The sequence below is a fragment of the Cottoperca gobio genome, chromosome 11, assembly GCF_900634415.1.
Source record: "Cottoperca gobio chromosome 11, fCotGob3.1, whole genome shotgun sequence".
Taxonomy (NCBI): domain Eukaryota; kingdom Metazoa; phylum Chordata; class Actinopteri; order Perciformes; family Bovichtidae; genus Cottoperca; species Cottoperca gobio.
In genome coordinates this window covers 19,996,283-20,014,142 of record NC_041365.1, presented here as the reverse complement: position 1 = coordinate 20,014,142, position 17,860 = coordinate 19,996,283, and the positions used below count along the sequence as shown (strand labels likewise).

General features: G+C 41.2%; 1 protein-coding gene across 1 annotated transcript in view; it reads left to right on the top strand.

Moving 5' to 3' along the window:
• The first annotated feature begins 4,606 nt into the window (after positions 1–4,606).
• The window catches only part of col22a1 (collagen, type XXII, alpha 1), a 48,847-nt gene continuing 35,593 nt past the window's right edge, over positions 4,607–17,860 (top strand). Inside the window, exons 1-9 of the mRNA XM_029442461.1 lie at positions 4,607–4,697; positions 5,082–5,648; positions 9,820–9,900; positions 15,084–15,195; positions 15,814–15,937; positions 16,485–16,760; positions 16,861–16,941; positions 17,589–17,705; positions 17,795–17,839. Coding sequence (XP_029298321.1) covers positions 4,607–4,697; positions 5,082–5,648; positions 9,820–9,900; positions 15,084–15,195; positions 15,814–15,937; positions 16,485–16,760; positions 16,861–16,941; positions 17,589–17,705; positions 17,795–17,839 — 1,494 coding nt within the window. The remainder of the gene's footprint in view (positions 4,698–5,081; positions 5,649–9,819; positions 9,901–15,083; positions 15,196–15,813; positions 15,938–16,484; positions 16,761–16,860; positions 16,942–17,588; positions 17,706–17,794; positions 17,840–17,860) is intronic.

The following is a 17,860-nucleotide window of genomic DNA, read 5'->3' as shown; positions in this document are numbered from 1 at the left end:
TAGAGGAGAAACACAGAATGTCTGGCAGACAGAGAGCTGCTGTGTTTCACATGACGAGGACGTCAGTGTACGCTGGAATGAGAAATGACATCTTCTAAATGTGTAAAATCACAACACATGTAGATTTATATGTCAACACTCTGTTACAAGTAAAAGTACTCCATTCAAAAGTAAGAGTATTAGCATCAAAACACATACTTTACTTTAGTACTTTAAGGAGTCTCCTTTCATAATCATATCTATTATATTATTGGATAGTTATGAAAGCATTAATGTGTAAGCATCACAAATGCTTCTGCTGGTAAAGGTGGAGTTATTTTTAATATTAGTAATAAGTAATACATCCTAATTTATTCATTGATTTATGTTTTTTTATTAACAATCTAAATCTGCAAAGTAACAAGTAATTAATGATGTTAAATAAATAGTAGTGGAATAAAAAAGTACAATTTCAAAATGTATTATTAAAGTAGAGTAAATGGAAATATACTATAAATAAAGTAAAAATACTTAAAGTTTGTACTTAGTACTTCACTAAGACTAAGTTAGATATGTGACTCCAGGAGTTGTTTGCACTGTGGGGTTTGTGAGTGTGTTTGCTTGCTGTAAATAAATAATGAGATCTACAAAGCGAACATTATATAATAAAACTTTCATCATCTCTGAGGAAATTGGGATATTACAAAGAAACAACAAAATGTTTTGCACAGGAAAACAAATTACAATTGAAAAAAATGTGTTGAAATAAAACAAACAAGAGCAACAGAAACTACTGAAGCAAGTAAAACAAATAAATGAAAGATATATATTTAATATGTTATTATGGAAATATGAAAAGAAGAAATATGTTGCGGTCGGACATGATTGTAAACTTGTCAAAACAGCATGACATGAGTAATAGATCACAGGACTTCACCGTAACTCAGGACAGACATTTAACACAAAGCTGCGAGCACCAGTGTTCTGTAATCATTCCTCCAATTTAAATACAACCCTTCTCTATAAGTGTGTGGCTGCTTGAAGCCAACGCGGCCCGGCCCACCACCGGCCCCAGGGCGGCTCCGCTGCGGCTGTCACAGTGGCAAAGGCTGGACAGTTGAGGCGAGCTACCAAGAAGCCTTTTCTTTTGAGGGCAACACTTCAGATGGGCGCAGCCATAAAGGAGAGAAAATAAAGGACAAAAATATCCAGAAAGTTGCGTCTATAATTGGCTGCGCCTCTCAGCCTTCTTTCATGTGTGAGCACAGCCCAGTCGAGAACAGTAGAAGCCACTCGGTCCCCCAGTGAAACCCTACACTTTCCCCCCGCGCAGTCCCCTCCCACTCTGTCCCACTCAAGGTTTCTGTTGCTCACCTCACCTCACTTTTTAACAACACTGTACACTGGATTGTCACCCTGGATTAAATGATAATCTCATTTTGACTTCTGGCGCGTGCAGGGGAGATATTTTGGATTATTATCACCAGATAATGATGCTGCCCCGCTGCTGATTCAAGGTGTGATAGCTGGAGGCAGAAAGAGACGCACCTCAGGATCACTGACTAACAAGTGACAGGACAGGTAAGAAAGAAATTAGCATCATAAAATCATTCACCTCTCACTACTGTCTTGCTGTAACAACTCGTTTTAATATACTTATTTATTCTTTAACAGTTTTGAATTGTTGGCAAGAGCTTTTTTTGTGTTGTTCAGATGCTCAGAGAACAAACACTTTTTTTTCCTCTTCTTCTTGGGTTGCACATGGAAAAAACTGTTTCTGCTTTTCACATTTTGGGAATGGTAAATGTGGTGCTTCTGTTATAGACATCTACATTGCAGTCCCAGGTCTACCATTGAGAGAGGAAGTGGAAACGGGCCCGATGATACAGACCCACAGTTTGTAAGGAACCTGGCCTCAGGTTCAAATGTTGACGGAGGCAAAGCAGCTTGTTTTTAGATTTACTTCGGATACTGTATCTGCTTGTAAAACTGTGAATTGATTCAATGTCGCACTGGGAGAGACGCACTGTGCATTTAAATGTAATCAGAGATGAAAGAGAGACAAATTAGAATATGTTAGACTTGTGCAGAGTTGGGTAAAGAGGATTAGGAGCATGAATCCAAATCATGTTCAGCAGCTTTCATTGGGCGGCTGAGGTTCTTTTTTCATTGAAGTCTCTCTGGGCTGAATCCCTCAGATTTTAAATGCACACTAATTGGGGCAATTAGAGTGATTCAGATAGCGTGCCTATTCTGCTCATTAATAGTGCCAGTTAAACCAAGCAGCAGAAATAGCCCAATGGAGAATCAGATAAGGAAACTTGTATCTGGGGGCCAAAGCACTTTTCCTTTACCCACAGTAAATAATGCGCTCTCAGTTTCACTGCCTATACAAGCCAAGCCACAGTCAACAGGTTTCTGTTTCTAAATGGACCATTTCCTAGAATCATTTTCTGCTCAAATCTCTTTCTATTTCAATCATCATACAAACGAGTTCACTATAATTACATGTATTACTCCCACAAACTGCTCCTGCTTCATTTTAAGCCCCAGAATTCCACTGACCTTTGGTTCAAAGATGGAAACGTATTTATCTTTGAAACACGAGAAATGCATCATTTAATAACAACACAGCACAGTACAGTTCACATAACTTATTATTTATGAATCTCCATTAAAGGATTAGCTTAACTTTAAAAAAAACAAACAAACACGTAGGATAAGAAGATCGACACCGTTCTCATACAGCTTCAGCCAGGAGAGGGTTAGCTTAGCTTAGCTCAAAGACTTGAGGCAAGGGGAAACAGCTAGCCTGGCTCAGTTCGAATGTATCAAAATCTGCTACTTAAGCACACCTAAACTCAATTACTAACTTTTGTTTCTTGTGTGTTTTATGTGTACAAAAAAACAAGTTATGGTGTTACGGGAGGTTATGTGTTTATGGTGTTATCATGGTCACTAAAGTCACTTTGCTTACTCGCGGATGTATTAAGGCTAACTGGATACCACATTCAATGACGGCAGTTCATTAATTTTTGAGTGTATACGATGAAAAAGACTGTATATAAAAGAAGAAGCTTATTGGGCAAGTGTGCGTTACGTAATGAACGCGGAGGTTGCAATACCCGATGCAACCACTATGCCAAAATCGCTTCACAGTCCAGCTTCGCTCCTGGGGTCTGGAGTCACTTCTCTGGGATAAGAAATAACACGAAACACCACTGTAAAACCTCAACATGTCATTTTTACACTTCAGTTTTTGTGAGTATTAAACAAACGGGCTAAAATGTGGACCGAGCCAGGATTGCTGTTTCCAGTCTTTATGCTAAGCTATGCTATGCTATCTGTCTTAGTTATGAGAGCAGAATCAATCTTCTCACCAAACTCTCGACAAGAAAGAGAATAAACATATTTCCCAAAATATCAAAGTATTCCTGAAAGACATTCTTGACAGCAGCATGTAGGTTTGGATGCCAAGACAAAAACAAATAGCCCTATTCATAGACATTAACAATTTAAACGCCCGAGAGCGCAGAAAGGAGGTGAAGGATGGTTAAGAACCTTTTAGAACACTAGGGACTCGTATTATTGCTTTCCCGGTTGTGCATATCTCAGACTTTCCTCAACCTCCCCCTGGGATCCCCCGCAATGACACATATCTAACAGTCTGGATGAGTGCATGTTATGGCTACGGTCAGTGACACATCAGCCCTAAAGGCAGGCATCACAACCACCGGTGTACAATAACAGCAAGAATAGTTTTTTGCTTATATTACAGGTTTCTGTCAGTGCCACCCAGGTACAATGGCCTCATAAATGAACCCAACACAGAGATCAGATCAGAGGACTGATCGGCCCTTTGGAGGCTTGTGGATAAAAGCTGCACAAATTTCACTCCAGCAGCTTCGAATGACAGATACTACAGATACCTGCGTGAATTTCAAACTTTAAAACATTAGTATGGAGAAATCATGCAGTGCAACATCAGCTCACTCCGACTTTGTTGTTTTACTGTTTTGTGGGTGGAGATGGTAAAAACAATAGTTTGGCTGCGAGTTCTAACAGTCTTCAGTGAGTCCAGTTTTCTCTGGTGAAGTATTCACTTGCTGCTGTAGAGAGATGTGTATTTCAGTCTTACACTTTAATTATCATGTCCTGAGAATGAATAACATTTCCTGCCAGCTTCCATACCAGAAAGAAATTCAACTAGGGGACGATAGAAATACTGCACAATAGGGGGATGAGATAGAGAATTATTCTCTTGTTGGAGCCCCAGTTTCTTTATACATATAAAGTGCCAAATGCAATCTGAAATCAGCTTTCCACCAATCCTTTACATACTGTAGCGATGTGACAGCAGCCATTGTAGGAAGCTTGTTTTTGTTTTTACTGCATTATGCCTGCACTAGAGGAACTGCCTCATCTACTTTGGTTTCACTGTTGGAGAGAAATAATCGAAATCCTAAAATGTCTTAAAGGTCTGTTGTACATTTACAAAGAACCTCACTGTCGTGTCTGCGAGAGGCCATGTAATAGCATTGTTGATGTTTCCCCTGACCTTTTCCACAGACTGGAGAGCTTGATGGTGGTAATAAGATAAACAAAACAGACCCAAACCAAGGCCGAGATGGAATTACGACTGGGATTTAGGATCACCCTGATCTTGGTCATCCTGGCCTTGTCTCTTTCCGGCGAGACAGTGGAAGCACAGAGGGCAGGTAAGACCATTAAGGAGGCTTTCACATCACGCACCCGGGCCCGGATCCGAGTACACTTGACCCCAAAGTCCAGTTTGTTTGATTAGTGTGAACACTGTTTACCATACCTGGGCACGTTTTGTTTATCCGTGCCCAAGTCCGCTTGAAAAGGTGGTCTCAAGTACGAGCTATGTGTACTCGGGTGTGGTTCTGTAGCGACAACAGCAACAACTGTCTCGTAGATGATGACGCAAGTGTACTCGGGAACGGAACAACATTAATTATGTGAAAGCTGGGCAGCGGGAGGGTGGAGAGGGGGGCAATCAAACATCATAGTATTGAATATTCTGATACAGAGCTTGTATTTACTGTATGTGACTAAATCATCCTTTATTTACTTGGCAGGATGTAAGAATGTCCACTATGACTTGGCGTTTATTCTGGATACCTCATCCAGTGTTGGAAAAGAGAATTTTGAGAAGATCAGGCAATGGGTGGCAAACATTGTCGAGTCTTTCGATGTGTCACCAGAAAAGACAAGAGTAGCCGTGGTTCGCTACAGTGACAGACCCACAACTGAGTTCACCCTGAGTAGACACAAGACCCTGGAAGATGTGAAGCAGGCCGCCCGTAACATACGCTACCTGGGGGGAAATACAATGACCGGGGATGCGATCAGCTACACCACCACCAACATCTTCACAGAGCGGAACGGAGCCAGGCCCATTGCCAGAGGCATTCAGAGGGTGGCCATCCTTCTCACAGATGGCCGAAGCCAGGATTATGTTCTGGAGCCCTCTAAAACAGCTGCCAAAGCTGGCATCAGGATGTTTGCCGTAGGCATCGGGGAGGCGCTGAAGGTGGAGCTGGAGGAGATTGCGGCCGAGCCAAAGAATGCCCACGTCTTCCATGTGACGGACTTCAATGCCATCGACAAGATCAGAGGCAGGCTGAGGAGGAGGCTGTGCGAGAGTAAGTCAGTCACTCGGCTCAGTGCCAACACATCACTCACAATGCATGCCACATGGCTTCTGTTTGAAGCCTCACTTTACAGAGCCTGCCTCACCCTGAACGTGCACTTAATCAAACAAGACTCTTATTTGAACCTTAAAGGTCTATTCGGAGGAAAGACCCTTACCACAAAACCCCACCCCAACCACAAAGTGCTGCGGCACATGCATACAGTGCTATCATGGCTTACTGAATATGAAGCGTGTGAGGGGCGTGTTGCAACAACTGGCTTGTAGATGACAGTTTTCTAACCAAGACATTTCTGTGGTGTAGCTCCCTTTTTGACTGCTGCTTTGCTGCAGAGGTGTTTAGCACTGGAAAGCCTGTCTTAGGCAAACCTCAATGGTTTTTTCCTACCAGTGTGCTGGGAAAATCTTTCAACACAGGCACACAGGTTTAGAAAGTAGCTTACATAGTCAAATTAATTAACAAAATAGGCTTAAAAATGCAGCTTCATGTTGTCTGGGAGCTGAAGAGAAGTGGAGAAGTATCTGCGTGCGAGAAGATGAATGCTTTGCACTCCAACACTTAAATTCTTGCCTAAAATTAGCCAGACAGGAAAGAAAAAGATGCCATAAGTCTTAGCCGCCAACAGTAAATACAAAAATTACATGGTTTAGCGCACGGATGAGCAAAGACAAACTCTCAACTCTCACATTAAGTTAGAATTGTCAAGTTTGACAAGGTAAAAGTAGACATTCCTCTGAAGGAAGTGGTGAGTCAGACTCTAAAGCACCTTAATTTTATTTTAAAGGTATATCATCTTGCAGCACAGAGATTCATTTTAAAGCCACTGACTTTTCACCTTGACTCCATCGATTTTCAATCCGTCAATTAATAATGTTGTAAAACATGCTGTGCACGCACGTTCAGGACTCTGTAGAACTAACCAAAGGCTAAATTTACACAGACAGAAAGTTCCAGTGTTTTCTTTCTCTAATCTCTAAAGTCACCACGACGCAGTCTCTAAGTATATCAGTGGTCAGCACCACTGGCTCACCGAGCGGTGCAAGTTATTTTCTCCCAGAAAATTATAGCTCTAATGTTTCAATTGGGTCCAGTGCAGCCGCTCCAGTGTCCATACTGAACGATTTCACCTTTTAATCTTTAAGGTTTAAAAATGGACGCTACTTATTACGTTCTGCACTGATTCATTAGAGCATGTGTGGCCTCGCTTGTGTAACCCTTTTTAAAAAGTTGCTCTGATGTCCTAAGAGGACGAGAATGTCCATGTCAAATACTAAATGTATATATTAATTATTTATATTTTTAATTATTAAATCTGTAGTTTTAATCATCACTACCACATATTCATTCATTTTCAGGATTGATGTTTGAATAAGGCCACAAACAAACAAAACAAAACACAATAATGCAATCATTTTCTATAAGCTAAATGCTCTGGGGATTTTTCAGTGACAAGAAACTTAATTTTTATTTCGCAGTATCAGACAAAAAAACCCAAACAATAACCTCCCATTTGTTACTTTAGAGGACAACAATGTCCCTTTCTAAACCTGCTATAAAATACTAAATAATAATATTATTTTCCACTTCCACTGAGTTAGATTTTGAATCAGCATCTTTATTTTTAGAAATGTAACCATTTAAATGCTAGTTTGATTAAATAATTCCACCGTTTTATTTTATTTTAAACTTCGCCCATAATACAGATTACCAATATAAGTAGACCAACTCATAGGATCACACACTTGAATGTATATGACCCCAGGGACGGAGAACTATCATCCAAGCTCTTGTCTAACACCTGCACTGTGTTAAAAAAATTCAGCAGCCATAATGATGACTGTCAACGCTGGTAATAGTAAGAATTAAAGATTTATTAGACCCTGGCTGCAAAAAAAAGAGGGTTGTTATGTGTGTAATGCTCAAGTTTATTCTGATACTACGAACCTGTCTGAAACACTCGTTTCCAAAGGCAGGTTTGACATTGCTTCCATTTTAACTCACAGCCGGATCCCTAAATTATAGCTCTAGGGCCACGAGTGCAGGGAGTAGCTCAGCTATCTAGCATGCTAAGTGCCAGGGCTGTGTGACAACAGCGTCTTTAAAAAGAGAATGACGCACTTTCATTCATTCACGGAATGGTAATCTTTGGTAGACTTGCTGTCTTTTTAAACCATAAACTATCTCTTTTTTTTTGGATCTTCAATTATCACTTTAAAAAAGATTTTCAGACAACAGTAAAAACAAAAGAATCACTGCTTAGCAAACTTAAGACAGACACAAACAAGGACAAACTATACTGCTGGAATTAGCTGTCAAATGCAGATAACACCACTTGTAGAATCACTAACAAGTATGCAAGTGCTGACAGTTAAATTAGCTGCTTGGATTTTCCTATTAGGCATGGTCAACAACGCTGTGCTCATAATGAACACCACAAAGGTTAAAAGCCACTCCGACATGATGGTTTTTATAGCTGTGATTTAGGAAAATTGCAGGGCTTGATAGTAGATGTGTCACGGATACTTGATCTATTAGGGAAGTCGGAGCGTCTCACTGTGATATTTTCAGCCACAGATGATATTTAGGGCTGACAGTCAGGACGCAGACAAATTGTTGGGCTGATATTGTGTTTAATGAGAAGTTCCTCTGAACAGATTGATTACATGCCGATGACAGGATCCTGATTTGCTGTCGTACTTAATCAACAATGTGAAAATGTATCTTTCCATGTGGGACGGGTGAGAAGGCTCTATTCAAATTCACCTTGTCAGTTGTAAAATGAATGCAGGGGAGCAGATCAGAGTTATGTACAAACACTGATGAAATTTGTCTTGATAGATCTAAGATTTCATTTGTGTAATTAGATACTGGGGATGGGTCATTATTCTTTGTTGCAGCCCTGCTATTTAATTTAGATTAAAGTGGAATGTATTCTCACATAAAAGTCTTACATAATGCAGTGGTAGAGGCATGCGTCATCCTCTTGTGGTTTCAAGACATGCAAACAGTTTGGGTTTTATTTACCCAGGTTTCTTGCACCAACCAAATGCAATGGATGTAATAGGATTTTAGTTTATTGCATAGACTTTATATAAGAAGTGGACGTAGTTAACATGACGTCACCTTTTGGTTTGCTTTGGGTTTTGTACGTTGCCATCTTGGTTAGTCAGCAAGACGCATCTGTAATTCACATTAATGTTAATTAGGATGCTAATTTTAGCTAACGAAAGAGGCTGGTAAGTTTATAATGTACTTACCAGAACAAATTAAAAGCCGACTCCTGTGGAGTCACCCCCTGCAGGCCATTACAACGAATGCAAGTTTAAGGCTCTTTCACATTGGCTTCACTTTTCAGACCCAGTGGTTGCCTCTTGGTTTATTGTGCACACAACATTACAACATCACATTAATGCATTAATACGGGTCTACAGCCATGCTAGCAGCCATACTAGCAGTTTCATGGCAACACCTCCAATAGTTGTTGAGATATTATAGTCTAGGCCAAAGTGACAAATTGCCATTGCCATACTGCTAACACGTCTAAGCAACCTCGACTCGCCACCTCCAAGTGACAAAATATGTTTGTTGATTTTAGCAATTTAGTTTGAATTGCCCCTTTAAAAATGTCGATCTCAATTCTAATGTTGACATCTACTAAACTAAACAGAATCTGTACTATTTAGCAGTGAGGCTGGCCTCTTGACACAAATAGAAAATACCCCTCCTGCTGATGGTGTTGCCTTTCTCATGTGTCATCACCATCACTGAAATATGTGTGTGTGGAAATATGAAACTGTTACTGCTCCTTGGGCTTGTGGAGGTGCCTCCTGCTCTTGAAGATCCACACACTACACTCCCCACACATCCGACAGGAGAGAATGGAAGGCAGTCTGTCTACGCCATTGCTCCTCAGATCACATATCAGTCCAGAGGATGTGTTTCAATGACATCACCATTTCCTACAACAATCCAATAAGTCACAATCTTCTCATCTGACCCCTCATAAAGTTTCAGAATGACTGCTTCATGTCATAAAACATGATTGCCAACAGGAGGACACAAGGTTACCAATAAAAGTGTGTTAACAGTCCTCTTTGCCTACCATGTGCTCCCTGAAGATCCTCCTGATGTGTCTAACTGAACTATTGTGCTCTCTCCTCAGATGTCCTGTGTCCAAACATGAAGGTTCAACCTGATCGGTTCAAGCCCAACAGCACCAGTTATGGTCTTGAAGAGGTTCCAGGTATGTGCAAACTGTTGCTTTTCTAACGGTGACATGCAGCGCTGGCAATACTTGTCAACCACAAAGGTCAACCACAAAGGTTGACAAGTACACTCCCAAATTCAGCTTTGTTACGGGAAGAAAAAACGTTTTACTCACAAGTTCCTCTATTTCCATCTGATCGGAAACCAAATAGATTTTCTTCATGACTTGGAAATTGCTACTTTTCTGCCACATTAATTTTCTGTCTCGATATACTTTTTACTCTTTACATCTCAGCTCACAATTTTGCAAACCAAGCTGCTGTGTTTTAGATATATTTTGTTTACGGTCTAGAGCAACCATTGACTTCCATCCATTTCCATATGGTGTCCCAAAGTCCCATTTTTGTAAATAGGCCTTTTCGCTTTTTCAAAAAAGAAAAGCTTGGTAGCTAATGCGTAAATATCCGGTGAACACGAAAAAGTTGAAGTGTTATAAAAACAAACAAGCCGTTTCCCCCTGCTTTTAGTGTTTATGCTAAGCTAAGCTAACAGGCTGTTGTTGGTAGCTTCATATTTACTGTACAGTCATGATCGCATTCCTCAAAATGTCAAACTATTCCTTGTAGGAGGGAAAACTTGCAAACAGAACATGTTCCTTTAAATGCAGCTGATATTTAGTCGAACTAGTCGTCTTCTAAGTGAAGCGCATTACTAGTCCTCCAGCGTTTGATAACTTTATTCAATATATTCTAAGCTGCTGTGTTAAAGTTTTCTCAGAGCTCTTGAATAGCGTTTAACCAGAAAGGTCGGATGTTGTTTTAAGAGTGTCTTTTGGGGAATCTGAGTTCCTGTCTGCCTCTCCCACCCACATCCATCATGCTGAGAGAAAAAACAGATGCACTGGCATGACTGTTTGCACTCCTGCTATGTTGAAATTCATGGAAAGAGATGTCAGAGCAGTGCAAGCTTTTAGAAACTTTGATTCTTAACAAATTTGGCCGGCACAGTGACACCTTATAATCAACTGATATGGGTTTTCATAGAACATTACTGATATTTGAACCAGTATACAATTCAAATTCCTCCCAAATAGTAGTCTGTGTTTATAATAAGATACTAGAAGGTGGTGTTAAAACATTTGCAGACCACTGATTGTTCAGAGACTTGTCAATAGCGCGAAGCAGGACATCCTGTACAAACCCGAAATATATTGAGTCAAGATGATGTCATGGCAAATGTCACGCCTACACTGACATGGTACTGTTGCAGTGGAAAGTGTATAAGTCTAGAAATGCACCTGGTACCAAAGGTGAGTCGTGTCAAATGGATTTGAGCTGAACATGCAGATGAAATGAGGCATTAGTTGCTTTAGTTCAGCTTTAGTTAGTGTTGCTGTTGGGTAGAGAATGCTTTAAGTTTGATATCTACAACTAAAAGGGACTTTTTGGTCACAGTGTTAAAGAGCATACAATCACTGGGGACTTGGCATGCAGAGTATTAGTTTGTGATTCTGATCACAGCTGACTTCCCACTGTCGAGACATATCAGATAATCACCATAGAGCAAGTGTTAATTATGCTTTTTATGGCTTTTCATCTAAACTGCACAGGAATTAGAACAAACTTGAGATAAATCACTGAAACCCACGGATGTTTTCCAACGCATATGCAGCACTTTGTCAGATGTGCTGTAAGGCAGAAATCCTTTTGGGCTGTGTGTTGTTTGTCTTTCCAATCCAAGTCCTGTTCCACTGGAAAATTATATGAGAACGTTTTTTCTTCTAAGCCAAAACTGGGTTATTGTGGAACACACTATAAATATACTGATGTATAAGTTACCACCACACATGGTGCTCTCTACGAGCTACTATAATCATTTCAAATCCTTGGTTACTGTCATGGTGTAACTTTGGAAACAGATTTCTGTTTCGTAACGGTTCCCACAGTATGGTCCGAGGACCACCAGGAGAACATGAAGTAGACACATTAGGTCCCTCAGAAAGAAATAGTTTCCATTTTCCTTTGGATGTTGGCAGTGAGAGACGGTATGAGGAGGATTAGTGATATTCTGTACCTGCAGTATAGCACAGACAGATCTGAGAGCCCAAACCTGCATTGGGCCTCAGACGGCTGTTATCAAACGGCGGACTGAGGCCTGAAGCTCCCTGACATGACAAAGATGTCCGGGGTTTTCCCAAAATGCAGTAAGTCTGTAACTGAGGCCGAGTTTGAAGACGAACATTGTTATTTCCCTCAGTTTGCGGGTAAGCACATAGAGATTGTTTTCTACATGCAGAGAAGTACTGTACAGTATTAATCATCACTACACCAGTAGCTCCTGTATATAATTTTAATTGCCCAACAAATGTTCTGTACTGTACGCTGGTGCAAAGAGAGCTTATTACTCCATGAGAAATGACAAGACTATTCTGCCACTGATTATGATTTGACAGCAAGAGACCTGCGGTTTGAGTCAGACTTGTATTTATCATGGGCTGTCTCGTCTAACCCCTCAGGGTACCGATCGCACACACAAGAGGCTGCAGAGCATCTTTGTGGCTCTGCGCTCGCTATCGACTGCACAGCTGTTACCATCTGCTCTGATCAAAAGAATGCTGTGTGTATGCATTTTGCCTTTTTTCCCAGTCAGTGAACTCATCTGGCTTTTCCCGCAGATCACCCCATTGGTCCTTTTTGGCCGTCCAAAATAACTTTTCGGGTTGATTATACACTATCCACTGCCAGTCCAAATTACAGCTCAGTGCTGAGAAGGCCCCCAAACAGCCACAGAAATGGCGCGGTGAGCAAATGTGCACGATGCAAGCGCGGTGACAAAGAGAATCGAGGCCATCAAGACTCACAGCTGCATGGCTTCCTCGAGGCAAACCCTTCAGCGACGCTGATAAGCAGCAACACATCCCTGAGTATCGCATCACCGATGCAGAAGTTGCCTTTTCACTTGTTAAATTATTATCACAGGTCATTGTCGAAACACTAGATTGATTCAGAAGTAAGACAAGTGTTTTTACACCAGGCTTCTATCAGCGGGTTTCAATAGTTTCTTCAATTAGCTGCATGTGTTCAGCTTGAGATGTTTTCGGAAGTATGAGTGTGTCCTTTGGTTTTAAACATTGGAAAACCTAAAGACTACATAGGTACCTAGAACAATAGGTCTGATATCAGATATATTACTTCTCCTGATTAAGATTATAGTATAAGCAATTAAAGAAAGCATGCAGATATAAAAGCTACATGTATGCTGCTGTTAACATAGACAAGAACATCATCTAGTCGGCCGGACTCAGTTTAGAGTTGAAATACTGCGCCCTATTTCTTTGTAGCAGGTGGCTCAGAATTACACATTGAACCTTTAAACGCGGCCACCATTACACAACTTTCCCCCGTTTTTTATTTCCTTGTTCAACGTGGAGGCATGCGGAACTGAAGGTAACACGGCGTGAGTCATTTATGTACCTGATCATTTTGTAAGCCATGTATCTTTATGTTTTATCAGAAATCCTTTATTAGTCCCACAACGGGGACATTTATCTCGTCACAGCAAAAGAACATATAAAGTAAAAAGGCAGTACACAATAATTAAATAGAATAAAAAATAATATAAGTACCAAGTGGTTGATAGAAAATAGAAAAATGTGCACATGGCACAAATGATAAAAAAGTGAGTAATGGCAGTGGTGCAACAGTCTGTTCTTGGTGTGGGGGTCTACCTCTCTATCTCTCCATGTTTGTATGTTCCGCTCTGCAGAGAGCTGCTTGTTGGGCCAAACTCCGCCAAAGAGCGTTAACTTTATCCAAACGCACTTGGCCCTTTAGCTCGTGCAGTTCGGCATGTTTCGTGCAGTAATGACGCTCAAGATTATTTTTCATCACCACAAGTACGTGCGCACAAACTAGACACACTGGCAATTTACTTCCACAAAGAAATAATCGTTCGTCCATTTCTCCTGGAAAGTGCGACATTCCGCATCCAGCTTTCTCTGTTTTACACTGGCCATGCTGCGTTCACTGATGTCAACGACCGTCTCTATTAAAATTGAAGTTTTTTGACATGATGGCACGTTCCGCTCGTGTTGTGTTCAGGGACCCTGACCTTGGCCAGGAAAAACAGTCAGTCGGCCGTTTAAAATATTGGCGTCTAGTTTTTTTTGCTAGTGGATTTATTTTGCGTGTGTTTTACGAATTACCTCGAGGGCCGGATCAAATGGTCTCGCGGGCCGTATACGGCCCGGAGGCTGGAGGTTCCCCACTCCTGCTTTAAGCCAAAACAGAGACAGCAACATCTACTGACCAGTAGAGAAATGTCCCCTGAAAAAAAGTCTTTATTCATGTTCAAACCAGAACAGATGAACTCTCCCCCTGCGGTGAATGTTCACTTCACTGGCAGACAGAACGTAGCTGGGCTGTCATGTCTGTTCTGATGGCTCTTTTTTCACTGTTATTTTTTACTCTGTTGCTAATGGCACAGGGGCAGCCTCTGTGTCTGACCACCTGTTCACATGCTATTTCTAATGACCTCCACTAAGCTTTTGCCAGACTCTCACATTACCACCTTAATGTTCCGGTTTCCTCTTTGGAAGATTGGTGCGCTGGTGGGAATATTCCCCACCGGAAACCTTACATCTCATAGATGTTGCTGCATTACTGAGGCCGTGCAGGAATATGTTGACGCTGCACTCATCCTGATGGCTCACTAATGGCACCGTCTGCTTTCAGAAGAGCTCAATGCACACAACACAACCACCAGCTTTCAGAGAGATCTGCTGGACAAACGGGCATTGCCATAGCTACAGCACTTGTTTGTTGTACAAGGGAGTGTCCTTTCTAAACCACCTAAATATGACCTGTGGTTACACCACTTCAAATCGCACACTGCAGGGCAACTCACACACACGTGCACACACACTCTCAGAGTCACACGTGGACCTTAACGGCGATGGCAACTAGTTTTTTCCTCTGGCAGCAAATCAAACACATGTTGAATGACCAACAAATGGTTCTATTTTCCAGTTATTCAGTGATCTTAATCTCTCTCCTAAAAAGCCACAAACACAGTGGCTGCAGGGTGTGGTGGGGCTGACCCAATTAAACCTCGGTACACCCCGAGAACTCTGTCAAAGTCATAACTCAACCTCAACACATACGAGCCCTGTGTGCGTGTGTATGTGTGTGTGAGAGTAACTACTTCCCTGTGTTGCTGCAGGGTTCGACCTGATGCAGTTCTTCAACGTGAAAAATATTCTGGGAATCACAAATGAGGAAGGCCAAAGTTCTTACGTTCGTCTTGGCACCATGCCCATTGTGCAGCAAACAGAGTAAGTGAAAATCTGGACTCATACATACATACATTTCTTTTTTAAATGTGTTTCTTGAGAAAAGTCTAGATTCATGATGCGTTCTTAAAACACATAATTGTTATATTGTCATAATAATGAATTATAATTCATCATAATTAGCAGCTGAACGCCCCCACAATCGACCTGCAGGGCCGTGTGCTCACACAGAACTCAATAAGGAGAGTTGAGATAATTAAGTCATTACTGCCCAAACCAAAGAGGGTGGAGGTGCTCCTGCAGGATGCCATCTTCACATTTAGTAGCAACAGTAGTGGATATAAAATAACACAACAAAATGGGAAGCTATTACCAAGTAATGTGTTTTTTGCATTTATTAATTCACCTCAGAAGTCATCACCAGCACTTATAGATGATAAAACACAATACTATGCACAAATGTTTTGTTCATAATCAAAACAATGCAGCGTCGCTCTGCAGAGGAGGGAAGACACAGTTCATATAGACAGTAGTGGTTACTAGGTGGTTCTGAGATTGTACTTTAAAGTCTAAACTGTAACAGGTCACTGCAACTCTGTTTATCTTAAAAGTCCAATAAAGTACAGATTATTTTTGCAATAACAATGTTTTGTCCTGCAGGGATGTGTTTCCTCAAGGGTTGCCAGATGAATACGCCTTCGTGACGACATTCAAATTCAGAAAAAGCTCCAGACGTGAAGATTGGTACCTCTGGCAGGTTTTTGACAAATATGGAATCCCACAGGTGAGTCAGCTGAATGTAAATAGTAGTAAATGTGATTATTACCGCATGTGTCTGGATTTGACCGATTGCAAGGTCAACTGAGGATAGACTCAACTCACGCACTGAACTTGTCTTTTGTCAAGATCTTTTTAAGTAAAAGGAGCAACAATACTTACAAGTAAAAGTCCTGCATTCGAAGGTTTTAAGGTAAAAGTGCAAAAGTATTATGTAATGAAGGAGTTGCTGATCCGATACTTGCTATCAGTCCGATACTGGTCAAAGAAAATGGAACTGGATCGGATATCATATTTACTTACGATTTTGCAGATGTATAACTGGATTGTACTCATTGATTAATTAATGTGTACCTTTCTTTAATATTGCAGCTGGTAAACGTGGGGCTTTTTTTTAATGACTTTATATATAATCCTGAGTATCTTGTGAATTTCCACCTGGGGATCATAAATCTTTAGCTATAGAAAATAGATACTCAAGTAAAGTACAAGTACCTCAAAACAGTGCTTGAGTGCAGTACTTAAATACTTCATGTTACCCTCCATCCTGTCAGGTGTCCATCCGCCTGGACGGAGACAACAAGGGGGTGGAGTACAATGCCGTCGGCCTGACAAAAGATGCGGTCAGAGCTGTGTTCAAGAACCCTGAAGTTGACAACCTGTTTGACCGCAACTGGCACAAGATCGCCCTCAGCGTGGAGGCCAAGTCTGTGTCTCTGTACCTGGATTGCAAACACATCCAGACTCTGCCCATCGGGGACAGGGAGGACATCGATATCCAAGGCAAGACAGTGATCGGGAAGAGGCTGTATGACAGTGTGCCAATTGATGTGAGTCTCGTGTGGTAGATTGACAGTGAAATGGAGGGTTACAAGATGTAGTTATAGATTTGAAATTCACCAAAACTCTCGACTGTCTGTGTCCGCGCAGTTCGACCTCCAGAGGATGATGATTTACTGTGATTCCAAGCATGCGGAGCTGGAAACCTGTTGTGATATACCCAACGGACCTGTGAGTATTGGAGGCACCATTTGTTTCTGATTGCAGGTTTAACGCGATAAGCTGCTTTGTCTTCATCCTAAGTGTTGACTTTCATTTAAATCATGTTTTTAGCTGTTTTTGGTTTTGTTACCTGCAGTAGCTAACACCACCAGGCTCATTTTGTAATTGGACTGAATACTAATACTGAGCCAGTGGAGGGGGGGGTAACACTCTGAGAGAAGAATGTGAATTTCGAAGAATAAATTCATAAATTTCAGAGAAATAAACCTCAAAATCTTCAAGATTTAAGTCATAAAATGTACAAAAAAACTCACAAATTCACCAGAAAAACTGGATTATAAAGTCAAATATTGGAAAGAAAGAAATCAGAAATTCTCTAACTTTGAAGCAACAAATAGTGTTTTGTTTTTTTGTCAAAGAACTTGTAGTTTTCTTTCTTTTTTACCTACAATGGCTCTAACAAGCTGTCGTATGAAAGCGAGTGTAATCAGCTGCAGCTACACCGATGAATTCCAAAATGCCTACAAGTTGAGTGATGTTGCCTGAAAACCATTTTGTGTCCAGCCACAGTGATTTAATGCTCATCCGATACAACTCACCATTCATTGATTTAACTATTACTTTTAATAAATAAATCATAAATCTTATCATTTTAGTGCCCGAAGAAAGTTGCTACAGAAGCCCCCCCCGTGGAGATCCCCACTCCAACCCCGACTGCTGTGGAGCAGCAGCGAGGCCCTGCAGTGAACTGCTCCTGCCCTGCAGGAGATAAGGTAAAGCCCCCTGACTCGCCGCCGCTCTCTTATTTTCCCAGACGAGTGGGAATCATTTCCAAAGACGTTTCTATTTTCATTTCTCACAGGGAGAGATCGGTGCAGCCGGTGTTGCAGGTCCTAGGGGTGGAAAGGTCATCTACAGTTGGCTTTAC